The 15,601-nt window shown below is 41.1% G+C and overlaps 1 protein-coding gene across 25 annotated transcripts in view; it reads right to left on the reverse strand.

Moving 5' to 3' along the window:
* The window catches only part of sgip1a (SH3GL interacting endocytic adaptor 1a), a 78,656-nt gene that overhangs the window by 48,705 nt on the left and 14,350 nt on the right, over positions 1 to 15,601 (reverse strand). For all 25 annotated transcript variants that reach the window (XR_005077723.1, XM_037114533.1, XM_037114540.1 and 22 more), the window contains one exon: positions 14,853 to 14,897. Coding sequence is in view for 24 of the 25 variants with exons in the window: in XM_037114533.1 (XP_036970428.1) it covers positions 14,853 to 14,897 (45 nt within the window). In the remaining variant the exon portion in view is untranslated. The remainder of the gene's footprint in view (positions 1 to 14,852; positions 14,898 to 15,601) is intronic.

Genomic DNA, 15,601 nt, shown 5'->3' on the forward strand with positions numbered 1-15,601 from the left:
ACAAGGTTCATCCTGCTGGCTCAGTCTGGTTGCGGACACACGTACACACACGCAGCGCAAGCGCGCACACACACACACACATCCCATGTAAAACCTTTGCACAGGCATCAGTTTAAATTATGACTCATGAACTGTTTGTTTTTTTCCCATCCTTCTCCTACCATTCTTGACAGTGTGAACCTGCAAAGCCAACAGCAATAGGGTCAAGAGAACAATAATAGATAATAGAAATAGAATAGAAATAGAATATTATAATCCAATATATTTATTAATAGAGGTTAAGGATTGTGCATTACCTGCTTTGCTTTTCTATGTCTCAAATGGCACATGTTTTGTGTTTTTGTCTTGTCAGTACTGCTGCTAACATTTGGTACAGAAGGTACTAAAAAAAGACATTGTTCTTCGAGGCTGCATGTTATGTAACACGCTGGTACTTCTAAAACAACAAATGGGGGCCATTGCAGGATAATTCTGCTACAACTGCTGCTCTAAATGGAGGACAGTGTGACTCTGCATGCATGCAACTGCTTCAGGAGAGCTGCTAAATATACAACGACACACAAATAACAACATATACAACAAAAAGGATGCATAAAGGCTAGCACCATGTAGAACTATACATTACTGAGCTCTAATGAGACAGTACTAAAAACCATCTGAGATCAGTGCTGGATTACACCCTGCTCCCCTCTCTGACTCACGCTGTGATTAAACAGAATATAAAACACCCTTTCTTATTGTTGATGTTTTGTGAGGGTTTCGATGAAATGAAGCTGAAGGCATTAATTCTTATTTTTTTTTAATCAAAGAATGAGATTTCAGAGATGATGAGATACGTTAGCTTCAGGGCTTTCAACTGAGAAACTTTTTTTTTTTTTTCGGCCTTCTCTGGCTTATTGACAGTACAGCTGAAGAGTGTGACAGGAAACAGGGTAAGAGAGGGGGAATGACATGCAGCAAAGGGACCCGGGCCGGGAATCAAACCCCGGTCCGCTGCAGAGCCTCGGCACATGGGTTGTGCGCTACCAGCCGAGCTAAGCGGCGCCCCTCAACTGAGGAACTTTAACCAGTACATAAAGTAATCTGTGCCTAACATGATGTCCCAGGGGAGCAGAATGACATTCAAGTTTTTCTGTACTTGGATACTAAAACACTCCAATTCCCACTTCTGTTGAAGACAAACTGAGCTTAATAGATGCTGATGTTGCTGTAAAAACATTCGGGGAACATCTGACATGTACACAAATGCTGCTGAACAGTGCTGATGACGATCTCCAATTCAGTTCACAGATCCAAGCAAATATAAGTGCTATGTAAGAGCTTACAACTTGCCAGAGGGGGATGTAGAGGACAAACCAATACCTTGGGATTCTGGTACAAAAAAGGCCTTCAGCACGGGTGGAGAAAAGTTTGTCAAACAGGAGGAGTGTTTAATTCAAATCAACCTCAAACAGCCCTCAAAGACAACACATTCTGCTGTTGTTTTAAGGCCTGGTGAGAAAGTCTTCAATCTCTTAAGAAATATGACAGGAAGTCATTCTTATTCCTGCATCGCCCTCACCAACTATAGAGAGTGGTTAACATTGTGGTTAAGTGAGGGGAGTAACTTCCTTTTCCTCCAAACTCCCTTTTAATTTGGACAAATTGCAGTATGGTCACATGGGGTCTGTGCAGGCCAAATGTTTTGGAAGGGAGGCTGAATTAACAAATATGAATCTAACTTAGTCCATGACCAGTGAGGACAAAGAGGTACTAAATCTTTGAGAAAATATTAAACTTTGGCAGGAGTCATGAGCCTTTGGTGTGATGAGAAACACTGCAAATCGATTCCCATTTATTTCTACCTTTGTCCCTCTCTGTCAGCGATACAGCAGCAACCTGAGCAAACTAATGGCGATATACAAACTGATGTACTCTGAAACACTTTGATATCAATCTGTCTTTCCGCGTCTCTAATCTAATGCCATTTCTGTTCTGTTTGGCCTTTATCAGTCTGTCACTTCTCCAATGCTGACTTTGTAACAATGCATAATCAACTCAGATGAGATAAAATAAAGTCAACTCATGCCACACTACATGACTGCCTCTGTCCATCTGACGTGGCATGACACTGCATGGTTAGAGGATAATTTACCCTCAACTAGGGTGACAAGCCAAAGCATTAAACTTAGCACTTAGCACTTATACATTCAACAACATCACATAGTAATCACACAGTAGAGATGAATCTGTTTGAGGCATCAAGATTTGCACACCAGACCCAAAAATAGCACCTATTCAGTCCAATGACAATTGCTTGCCTAGTGCATACTTACAGGTTTACTTCCTTCTTATGCAGCCCACTGAATCTGAGTCTTCAACATGTGTTACCACTATGCCAAGCTGTAACACTACATATCAAACGCCCAAAACAAAATGAGCTGATATGCAGCTGGAATCACAAAGTGCAGTCCCCAAAAGAACAAGTCTCTTCTCTCTCTCAGTAACAATTTGCTGAACAATATTGGCATAAAAAATGACTTGCATACTAACAGGATATCAGAAATCCTTTGCGGGCAGTCTTTCATTATAGATACGATACTGAACAGTATACAAGCAACTCTTCTTTCAGTTCTCCTCAGCAGTGTCTTACAGTGGGACTGCGGATGACAGGTGCTTTGTGCCGTGTGGTTTAGTTTCACTGATGTGCAGTTTTCTCTCAGTCGCAGTTCCCTCTGCACCTCTAACTCCCATGTCTCCCCGCTCCCCCCCCTCTCTCCCCCTCTGTCTTTCTCCCTGCTGATATGGTGAAAATCAATGGCTCCTCTATTCTGTGGAAGGCCTGATGTCTGCTAATGAAATTCTATCTGCTATGAGTCATCCATCTGATAGCTGCTGGGACAGCGACAGGCAGAAGGACCGTCTCCCCAGCATCATTTATGATCATCACACAAACACACAAGCACACCTGTATACGTATACATTATTGTGTTGAGTGCAGGAGTAAACCCTTATAATTGAGGTCACTATTCAAATGATTAATTCTTAAGCAGTGGCTGGGCTGTTATGGCCAAAGGATCATGGCCAGTAGCACTGTATGTGTTTGTGACAGGTCTATGTATGTACTAATACTAGGAATGTTTACTTTTATTAATTTATAATGAGACATCCACTAAGTTGTTTACCTTTATGAAATAATAATGAGACTGCCATTTAGTTGTATTTGTGTTGGGATTCGGGGAAAGTTGAAAAGATACAATTTGAAGTTAGGATGAAGTTATCTTTTACATTAAAGTTATGTTTTTGGCTAAGGTTTTGCTTTTTTGAAATAAATAGCTTATTTCCATGGCAGTCAGTCTCTTGTGGTGTCCTGGGCATTATTGGCCATGTTTTATCTCCTGCTGAATTAATAGTGTCAGATACATAATAAAAAAACTATTCAACCATTGGTGTAAATATCTACAGTACATCTGTTGCTATGCCCTGGGGCTCAGAGGCTGACAGGCGCCTGCACAGGCACATATATTTTTGCCCACAATGCTGTGGTTTCCCCCCATTTGGATAAAAGTGATGAGACTTTGTTTTTGTGTATGAATGACAGGTAGCACAGCAGCACAGGCAGTTCAATTCAAGGTTGTTACTTTTTTGGTCTAAATTTTGAAATGTAAGAAGGGCAATTTCTTTTTAATGAATGCCTCTTAATCTTATAAGTACAAACTGTTTTAACATTAATTGTTCTAATCATGTTTTCTTCAGAATATTACGTAAGTTCTAACTCAGGTTGTAGGATGGGAAGATTAATGGTGAACCTCTCCTTGGTGAAATAGTAAGGGCCTGCTTTGCAGTTGTACTGTCCAATACCAACATATTTGCGATAAGCTAATATGGCCAACATATCAGCTGTGACATTTTATTGGCCAGAGTCTGACGGACAAAATATTTTTCAAGTCTTTGAAATCAGTTTTAAAGAACACATTACATGGGTGAAAAGATAGTTACATAATTGTCAACAGTCTCTGACTCCTTGAGTCCAACATGACACCTCAGTCATCAGTGCTGCATTTTCTGTTGCTGAGATAGTGCAGACATCAAACTGAGATTTGTCATCCCCGACTGTTAACTCTCCCTCACACAAACAGTATGCAGACAGACTCATAATGACTGGTTGTGACTTGATGATAAAAGTTAGCCAGGTAATGGATCAGTGCTTGTCTAGCCATGTCTTAAAAGACCAGTAACAGTGACCTTACGTCATGTCTGCAAACACATCTTACTTGAGTTACACAAATAATCAGTGAACGTAAACACACTGAATTACAAACTGTTTTCTGTCCTCAGCTCTTTCACACAACCCTGAATGTTAACCACACCGACAATGTAATGTACACAGAGAGTGCAGAGATGTAAAGCCTCACACTCACACAAACAGACACTCGCCGTGCAAACAGTAGCAGCCTGAAAACCCGTCAACCACAGCTGGCGATGCACTTGTACACACGCTGTGTTTCTATCTTTAATCACATCCACAAAACCCTCGGTTCATGAATCACGTTTCCCTTACCCTAAATACCCTCATCCCCCTCTCCATCGCTCTCTCTGCAGCCCTCCAAACTTACAATCCCTCCCTCGTCACTACATCTCGAAACCCGACCAGTATCAATCCAAACGCTACTAATCTCTTCCTGTAGCTGTGTCTTTGCGTCACTGTGCTAGTGCATCCTTCGCTGATTGAAACTGACATCTGTTTGCACTGGTCTGGCTCAAAGCCATACAGTGCAAATACACATGGAGTGCAGGACCCAAACACATTTACAGATGCAGCTAGAGAGGGGATTTGTCACACAGACACTGACGAATACAATGCTACTTTTTCTAATAATCCCAGAGATGAAAGGAAATAGTTCAAAATGGAAGGAGGTAGGGAGGAAGGGACATAAAACTGAAGCCCAATAAGAAAAATTAAAAACTGGTGTCAGCAGTCCATCTCGTTTTTTTTTCTTTATTTCAAGCCACTCCCTCAGGGTGGACATATTTATGATAGTTTGGGGTTATGTTGAATTACTTTAGCTTAAATCATTGATAAAAGACAGGTTTTCATGCAGCTTTCAGACTTAAAGTGCATAAAAAATTGTTTTATTGAGTCAAAAAGCAGTGGGGCGCGATTATCAATTTCCCTTTATCATTTTTGTTTCTGTATGCCTCAAATCCCCCCCTTTGCATTTTTCTTATACATGTAACGTACAATACAGCATCCTTTTTCCCTTTTTTGGAAACTAAGGATATCACTGATTGAAGTAGATGATGCAAGTTGAAGGCAAGTGGTTACTCCGAAAAACACAACAAAGCATCTTATCAGCGCATAAATACTCAGAATGATCATTAATGCTGGTGTTTTAGCTATTAACAAATGAAAAGACCGCCAAAATGTTATAAATTTGACTGCAATAAGATTTCCTGTGAATTTATTAATCAAGCAGAGTTGAAGGAGACAGAGCCAAGCACTAACATTCAGCTTGGGAGCAGAATACATTACGCAGAGAAGCACATTAATATTATATTGCCAAATAAATCCAACTTCCCTGAGGGTTTCCCTGCCACCACCATGTCTAGCCAACTCCCCTTCTATTATATGACAGATAATGCAGGAGGAAGAGGGTGAAGGAAAAGAATGAAGGGAAGTTATTCACATCAACAGGACAAAAGGCGATGACTTTTTATGAGAGAGAAAGGTAATCACATGGAAAGGAAATGGTGGGATGGGCAAAGATGGGGGAAAAAAAAAATGCCACCAGAGCAATAATGTTTTGGAGAAAAAAAAAACAATAACCACTAATTCATAGTCAAAAGTGATGATGCAAAGCAATGCATTGTTAAACCATCCATGAGTTTGTTGATTTTTATTGACAGAAACAAGTTTGTACCTGGAGCCATTTTAAATTAAGATAATAATACAGAAACAAAGAAAATAAAAACAAAACAAAGTAAAATCTTGGGCACAAGGTCAGTCCAGCTCCCTCTCATACTTTCTAAAACCACCCCTCCCACCAGTTGAGCTGATTAGACTCCCAAAAAAACAAAACAAAGAACGAAGTGACTCATCAAAATACAGGCCTTTCATGATGATCGTTCTGTCCTCCTCCCTCCCTCTCTCTCTGTATGTCTCCCTCTTGCCCTCTCCCTCCTGGGCTCTGACATGCACTGCTGCCCTCCATGTATCTCTTCCTCTCTCACGCTATCCTACTTGGACATTTTAACTCGCTTCGTCTCCTTTTCCATCTGCACCTCATTCCTCCTCATTTTGTTTTCACTGCCTCTTCTTTTTAGCACACTTTTCACTCTCCCTTTCTATTTCCCAGCTTGTGTCAGTTTCTTTCTCTGCATGTCTCTTTCATTGTCTTTCTCTCCTCTAATTGGGTACTGTGGATTTCTCTCCCTGCTGCACTGCTATGGATTCTGTAAAAGACACTATTATGAAAGCAGCATTTTTAATGTCTCAGGGCTGAGTGAGAGAGATACAGGGAGACCTTTTAATTTCCAGTTAGGCTCACAGAGGATCAAGCCGTGACCTGAACACATCCTTATGGTGTGTGCATGTGTGTGTAAGGATATGCTGATGATGAATCAGCCAAACAGACTGCACATCATGCCATTGTACAATTTGTACAAATAAGACTTATGTATTGTATCACACAACTGCACAGCAGCAAAAAGATAATCAGCAGGGTGCTGAACCACATTTAATTGGTGCTGGCCTGAATTCTGCTTGTTGATGGATCCATCAGAGACGTCCTCTGCTCCCCTCTTATCATAAACCACAACAGTGCGATAAAACTAGAGCCACTGATTAAATAAGGCCATGCATCGCTTACAGCAAATCACCTACTGTTTTGACAGCAGGCTTCTCTAACCTGTGTGGGCCCCGTCAGGCTGTGAATAGCACTCCTAGTCTGTTGGTTAACAGTTTGTGCTACTTCCTGTTTATCTTTAATGTGTTATGTGTAACATTTCAATTCAAAGGGATATTGCGGTGAAAGTTTAATCCATGGTCTAACACACCGTGACACCAAGTAAGACCCCCCCTCGAGGATCAAGTTTGCAGACCACTAGCTTACGCAGTTTCAGCTCAGATATGACCGCACGATAATGATACATTGCAGTATATGCCTCCACCTGCAAACTGCCATCAAAAAGCCACAAATAAAGTGAACACAACTCACTAATCTTCTGCAGCAGCTTCCTGTTGTAGGGAAGCCCTGGTGAGCGGATTACTGAGTGTGGTTAGAAACGCTCAATTCCGTCCTTTTACCTGTCCGCTCTCGATAATAACTGTTATAAACTGGTAGGCAAGACACATATGAACTTTGACTGCATTTCCATGAAGTAATAATCATACATTTTAATCCTTGAGCTGCAGAACTCTCCTGCACTCGGTAATTGAGCAGGAGCAAGTTGCAGCAGGAGAGTGGTGAGTTGTGTTCACTGTACAATAGCAATCCAGCTAAGTTTGCAGATGTATGATGCCTCGAACTACGTGCTGAGACCCTATTTGTACTGTTGCTGAAGTTTGGTGCTGTTCTGGGGGGGGGGATAAAAAAGCAACCACTACATGGAAAAATATTTTCAAAGTCTGTAAACATTACTAAGTCAAGGAAAATTACATGCTAAATTATGTATAGCGTGCACTGCTTTTCAGTTTTTATCTCCTTTATGTCCTTCAAGTATGATCCTGTAAACGTACAAATACCTCACGCAGTATAATCAGATGCTGATGACATTTTTGACAAAGACCTATTTTTTTTCAAGCTGATTCTGACGTGTCATTGAAGGAAACAACGCTGATGATAACGCTGTAAGAGAACCTCAGAATTCCCCAGCTGCCAGTGGGTTACACAAACACGTCTGTTTATCTGCCTCTGAATCTTGAAGCATCATTACATAAGCTGGTCTATGTGTGTGTGTGTTTCTGCACAAAGAACAAGATGGAATTTAGAAGGGCAGTTGTGAGGATGTTGTGTCTATGAATGAATGAACATGGTGTGAAGAAGAGTGTTAATTTTAGTCAAACTTACTGTCAAGCACAGTCACAATGGACCTATTCTACTGCAACACATTTAACAACGAGCTTTCCTGCAAGTCCACCATAATTCTGATGAACACACACACACACACACACACACACACACATAATCTCACACACACAAACACTAATGTCGTGTTAGCATCCACGCATACACTTGTGTTATTATTAGGAAAAGCCAGTGAGTCAGACTCGTCACTTCTCCAGCTTATACACTAACGTCAGAACAAATGAGCCAGAAGTGCGCATATTCGGACGACATGGTCAAAAATGGACCAACATCATCTTTTGGACATATTCCAATCAATCTAATCATCTAAATCAATCTGTGCTAAAAAAAAAAACAAAAAAACAAAAAAAATGTGCATGCATCCAATTATCCTATCTAAATATATTCTGATAGCTCACCCTAACTCTAATTGTTCAAAAGAAAACATCTAATCTGCATTGGTAATTTAGTCATGCTTTGAGGCCACAAGTCAATGCATACAGTTACTACTTGGACACAAATATGTGCAACAATTACATGTTATTAAAGCAGTCCCACATTACTCCTCGTCTGCACTACTGCAGGAAATTCCTGAAGAGCTCCCAACAGCCCTTGCATAACAGCCTTTATCATTTTATCTGTTGGTTGCTTTCTGTCTCTGTGATTTGAAATCTTGGAATACACTTGGTGCTGAACATGCAAAATGTCAAGGAATCACTAACTAGGGACTACAACCATCTAAGACCAGTATGTATAAGGCTTTTAACCACTACAAAAAGCGGATCAACAGATTTGTGAGTCTATGGTCCGTGTGTCTATGGAAGATACTGCAGAAACACAGACTCAAACTATGACTCAGGATGGAGAATGTGGCACCAATCGTGAGGGATGGCAGGAAGATACAATTCTGCATTATTCATTTCCAGACTGTCTGCTGCACTGTGTCATATCATCATAGAACTTCTGCATGGCCACGAAGGGCTGTTTCCGATGCATCGGCCCACGAGTTATTTGTTTGGGCCAATGGCATGACAGTAAATTACTCATGTGGGTCTGCAACAGGGAGCAGTCTGGCATCCTCAAGAAGGAGCATGTTTTCACCAACATGTGCATTATTTTTGTACTACTGTCATCACACCTAAATAACTATTTATTCAGAAATCCCAGAGTATTAGCACTTGGGACCTGATGCCCTGCTCATTATTAAAAGAGACATGAGTCAGCTTTCTGGTTGTTTCCTGGGGATCCATATGGCAGGAGAGTCCTTCAGAGTGAGAGTTAGAGTCTATTTGGTGTGATGGTAAGACCACAGATGACAGGAGATATGCTGACTATTTGAAATCACTGAACGTTTTGCAAGGCTTCTCAAAAGTTTTTTTTTTTGTTGTTGTTAATGGACACAGTGTGTAATCACTGTGTTTGTGTCTAGTACGATAGAAGAGATGCATGCCTCAGTGTTGCTAGAGTGAGTCTGTATGGCAGAAAGATTAAACCCAAATAAAAACATATAAATATAAATGAATAGATATTGCAGGATCACAGATTATTTTCTTATATAAAACCCTCGTATAAAAATTACAACTAAAATTTCCCTTGTACCTTGTAGATAACAATAAATGAGTAATACTCATTGCAGCAGGCCTCAGACAAAGGAAAAAATGCAAGAGCATATAGTAAGCTTCATGCAATCAGTATGGTAATGCTGTCACATTTATAGCCAATTAACGTGAAACTAAGGTCTTTCAATATTCATTAGAAATGTATTAATTATCATGATACTAATAGAAATACAACCCTGTTATGGCTAAGTTGATCATAGTAATGGGTTAATGTTAAATTGAAGTCAGATGGCTGACATTAGACCCATATACAACATACAGACTGGTTATTCCACAGGGATCTCAGCTGCAATCTCATGTTGTTTTCATTACAAGCCAATGACCTTTTATGACGAGATGCTTTTGATGAGCTGAGTCAGTGGATATGACCATGGATGCGTGTGTGCCATCAGCTGAGCCACTATGAAATGGAATGTTGATCTTAATTTGTTTTCGATTGTATCAAATTACTATTTGCCAGCCAACAACTCACAAGAGCAAATACTTCTCATTCATATAAAGTTAGGTAAAATACCACTAAAGGTATGAAGTGCCTGCCATATGGCCTTGTGTCCTCTCTGCCCTTTACTTTGCAGCATTCCAGTCAAGGGTTTATCCAAGTTTTAACCCGGCAACCTTAAAGTACTGGGCCTCCCTGTGACAGTCTGATTCCTAACCAGGATTAACAACACTACAAGTCTGAAGCCTTGCTAGGGACCACAAGAGGCTGCAGGGTTCATTACAACCCACAAAATTGTTGGACAGAAGCAAGGACACTCTGACAACATGCTGAGGAGACACCAACAACATCAGATTTTGCTATTCTTAGAGCCCACAGAGCGCTGGGACCAACTTTCTCCTTGTGTTTGTGCTACAGGAAATGCCAAGGGTTCACTAAAATCAAAAAGGATTTTTCTATTTAGAGCACCCACTTGATCAGAAAAAGTTATAACAATTTAACAATAGGATTCTAAGACATTCTGTGTAGTGTGTGTACATCAACATTTACAATCCAGCCTGAAGGTGGAACAAGAGGAAGTGTCCAAAATATAGTATGTTGAGGCTCAAGGGAGCATGAGAAAAATGCCGTGGTGGTCCATCTGTCAGATTGTGATGTTGTTAACTGTGTCTGAGGGAGTGTTTTTTTAACCAATGGTAGTGCTAGAGGAAGGATCAATGGGCAATTTAACACACTAATTTACACTGGTGCCCAGGAATATACAAAGAAAACTGCCTGGTAATCATCCCATTGGTTTTCAAGATAATATCTCACTTTGACCAACTAGTACTGAAAGCTGAGGAGTGTTACCAAATCAATTATGGATCATGGGTGCCATAAATGTCATGCCTAATTTCATGGCAATCAGTGTTAATGTAAGATGAAAAGACACTGTTGATGAAGGATTTCAGTCATCCAGGTCACGGTAAATCTAGGTGCTGTAACGTTGAGGACACGTGCGAGCTCTGACTTTGAGAGTCGTTAGGGCCACTTACAGGTTGTGGGTCAAACCGGCCTTCATGTGGGTTGCTAAGGCTAGGTGAGTAACACTGTCCTTTAACAGTCAGAAATCTAATCTGTTAAAAGTCTGCATTCTTCACGATGATGTCAGTGTCATCTCCTTACAGCTCTGAGGAAAGCTGAGTAAATTTCACACAAGCCAGGCTCTCCTAAGCACAGAAACAGCAAACAGGAGATGTGTTACTTAAAATGTCATCTGACTAGCAATGATGTGCACACACTGTGCACCACAACCACAGATGCAGCAATACCACTTGCAGTAAACTCAGGAAATTCATAGCAAATGATCATGGTAAGTGCTATTCGACTGTGGTAAATTAAAGGGGAGGGGGCTCTTTCAGAAAAGATAAAAAGCCCAGAGGAATGCTTTTCTGAAAGAATGTTTGATTTCTGGTTTTACAGTGGGGAAAATGCCTTGTTATAATCATCATTTTGAGGTCACAGTTCACAGTTATGCAACCTGTTTATATCTACTATATGTTGTCAAAAGTGGTGGTGGCTGTTGTCACTAACACTGGCACTAATCATCAAATGCCTGACTCCCTCTCTGTGAACTAAAATGAAGTAATCACCTCATGTCTTCTACCCGGTGTGTAACCCAGGGACAACCATGCTGGCCATGGCACGGAGCTTTAAAAAGCAGAGCTAACAAGGATTAGCATCCAATTTTAACACCTGACTGTAATCCTGCCCTCACACAGTCTATGCTAAGCCTGTGATAGCCATGCTAATGGGAGGGGAAGCGGTTTGCAGACGGTCTGTTTTTTTCTTTGCAACTGTTACCTAACAACTTGGCTCGTGACAAATACAGCTGATGACAGGCAAGCACACTCGCAGGGGAGGGGGAGTGATAGATTAACGTGAAGTCAGATAATTCTTTATACTTTTTACTGAATCAATCATTTCTGTTACTGTACTAATTTTTTGCCATTCTTTTACATCAAAATCCAACACTGTACTAAAAATAGAACTGCAAGATGTATACACTGCTGTGCCTTGCTAGTGAATAAAAGGCAGAGATACCTACCTGCTGTAGATTACTTATCACCCAGAAAAAAGTGTTTTTCAAACCCCACCACTATAGCTTTATTATCACAAACTGTATCAGAAACCAAGGGAAAATACAAAAACACAAAACACTGATCCGTTAACTATTGGCTAGTGTGCCGTTATCACCCCAAAAGAGCAAATATTTTGAATAATCTATTGTGCATTTGTAATACACATCACTGTGCTTGAAATAGCTGTTTGCTACCATCCAAACCATCCAGCCCTATCCTAACTCTGATGACAGCAAGGGTGTCTTATTATGCCTTTAGTATGGTCATCATGCTAATTATAACTTACTGAGCATTTCATAGTTTGCATAATGACATGTATGTGACAAACAGTGATGCTGTTAATGTTGTCATCGCAGTCTTGTGTCAGGCTGACTGTTGCCCTTTTCGATGATACAGTAGCAGGGCCATTAAACACACTGTTATCAGACATTCAAGGGAAGCCATTTTTGTGTTGTCAGCTACCCAACTGATGAAAATGTCATGTCATTCATTCATTCAATCCAAATTCAGATCTACTCTGACTTCACAAAACTGGCCAGCAATCACAGACAATTTATGTAGCATGCAAGGTCTGAACAAAGGGAACAGACATGAAGAAGGTCCAAATCATGGTCTCCCACAAATAAACAATGATCATGAGACTTTATGAATGTTACTAAGTTTAAGAAATCTACAGTAACATTTGATCAGATAACTATTTCAAATGGATACATGGTGGCATGGCCAGCTCTACATTCACAATGTCCAATCTGGCAGCAACTGACTAGATTAAGTAGTGTGTTTTCTTTGTTTTCTTACACAGTAAATCTGAAGTAAGAAGGTTTCGTCATCAGCACAAGATGTCAACAATTCTTCTACTATTCTTCAGAAAACTACAGATAAACCCTTTGCCTTGGGCCGCAAAGTTTGTTCTTCTGCACCTATTGTAGTTGTAGTTAAAAAAAAGCACCCAACAGTGATCTACAAGGATTTTGTGATTTATGGTAGACTTTATTCAAACAGCATCTATAATCTGCCTGTTTGGCCTTCAGCTAACAAGCAGCTAACTAAAAAACAAGCTATGAGCCTAGCCCCTAGTGTGTAACCCAACTACATTTAATTATCTGTTTCATATTGTCGTTCTTACTATCTGAAGAAAATTATTCTGTGGATTGTCAGTTAAGATCTTATTTGACTATGGTGATTAAGATGGTTAAATTTTGCAATAAATCCGCAGTTCAGACACGTGCCATTGTTGGTGTCTGTATATGAAGTCAGTCGGCTCAGCACTTGAAATAAGAAAAAAAGTGGTGACTGTTAGAATGAGAGTTATGCATACCAATGTTTACCAGACGTGTTCAGATGTCACTCCAATAATTAAACTATATGTTCCTGCCCACCCTACAAATGTGTTTCTTGTTTTAACTGACCTGGCTGCTATGTCACTATCAAACATCTAATTTGTTATTTTCTCTTTGATCCCTTTCAGAAAAAAACTGATAGACACAAACACAACCAGACGACAAGCTAATGAGATTCTTCCTGAACAGCAGACACTTTGGCAACCAGGTCGTTTACTAAATGCACCGGAATAAACAGGCTTGAGAGACAACACCATTCAACTTCCCTTAGAATACAGACAATAATAACCACTTACAGAAATGTATGCAACTATATTGGGATCATTTTTCAAATTAATATAGGGTCCCCCATCTTCACCACCTAAAAATGTTGCCTATCTATCGTGGACTAAGGTATCTTACATAACTCAAGGCTGAGGCCGTTTAAGTCAACATCTGTAGGTTCTTCTGGTCAAACAATAGGTCAGTGGCTGTTAAATATAGGATGCCTGAACATTATGAAACATGGAAAATAAGATTTGTCATATAAAACGAAAGGATGGAAGCTGTCGTGTGCCAGCTGCAGAGCTGTAGGGATTCATCCTTCCATCACAGGCCTTCCCCCTGGTGATGTCATAAATTAAAGGGACATGAAACTAAAACAGTCATCAGTTCCCTTTTTCCTCACTATGCTCAAGCCAACAGAGATGGATCAGTCCAACCATGGGTGGATACAAATGTACGCACAACAGACATGCAATCTTTAGGAAGTGCTGGGGAAAATGGCAATATAGTGTGAGCAGATACGCAGCAGTCATACGCTACTGTGAGTGTGTATGCACGCGTGCGTGCATGTGTTTAAGAATACACCATACAAAGAGAATTTATACAAGTGAGCCAGCTGGGCACATAAGCCCTCCTGCACAATAAATCCAAATAATCCTTTACGATGGGAAGCGGGAAAAGGGGGGTTGGGGGGCACTCAGACATATGCACGCACGCACGCACGCACACACACACTCACAAAAGGTACACACGGTTCAATTAGCCCTGCCATTGTGCCTCTGTGGTAGACATTCAGTGGCTGTGCCCTTTTCCTGAGAATAACATGCAAGTCACCGGAATGTATGCACTCAAAATAGCAGGACAGCTTATGACATTTGAACCTCCAAAACACACACACACACACACACACACACAAGCACGCTTGCCAGCAGATGAAGCACTGTCGGACAAGGACATAAAGGGGGATTACCCTGCATTACACATAAAACAGGACAGCGTTTCAATAAAATAAAAAATCATCTTACCTTCCATCATGGTTGCAGATTTGCATTCCTCTATCTCCAAGGAGCCTGAAATGAAAGCAGGAGGCGTGGGGAGGGGGGAGAGGAGAAGAAGCCCCTGGTTACCACAGAGATACAGTAGAATTGATGGGCAGCAGAGCAGCCGTGTGCATGTGGCTAACGCCCTGGCTAACTTTGAGCCTCCGACACCCCCAGACGTAGCCTGTCAACTAGCCCAGGAGGGAGAGAGAGAGAAATAGATAGAGAGAAGAGAGAGGAGGGGTAGGGGCCTGGCCGGGCTAGCTGCCGATCAAAGCTGAGGCTTAAGCCATGGAGGATGCTGCTACTGCTGCTGCTGCGGCTCTAACCTACACATTCAGTGGAGGATGCTGAGAGGTGGGGGGACAGCTAACCGGAGGAAAAAATTAAATAAAAAAGGCAGGGTAGAGAGAGAGAGGGAAGGAGGTAGAGAGACTGAGAGGGAGGGTGGGAGGGAGGGAGGTTTTTGTGTGTGTATGTGTGTTTGGTAGGGGGGGTGGTAGTGTCGAGGAGGGGCGGAGGCAGTTTGCTGAGGTCAGAGATGGCCTCAGCCAATCCCAGCAGCTCTTTGTGGAGTCACATGGCTTACAGCTTGAATCTCCTGACACCATGGCTCAAGAGAAGGCTACATTAGTAACCTCTCTTGCTTGACAAATAATGGTGCGTACACATTAAATATACACAGTCACACACAAACACATGTTTACACATCCAAATAGAGTCACAGAAAAAGC

This window comes from Acanthopagrus latus, chromosome 11 (genome assembly GCF_904848185.1).
Source record: "Acanthopagrus latus isolate v.2019 chromosome 11, fAcaLat1.1, whole genome shotgun sequence".
In the NCBI taxonomy this organism is placed as follows: Eukaryota; Metazoa; Chordata; class Actinopteri; order Spariformes; family Sparidae; genus Acanthopagrus; species Acanthopagrus latus.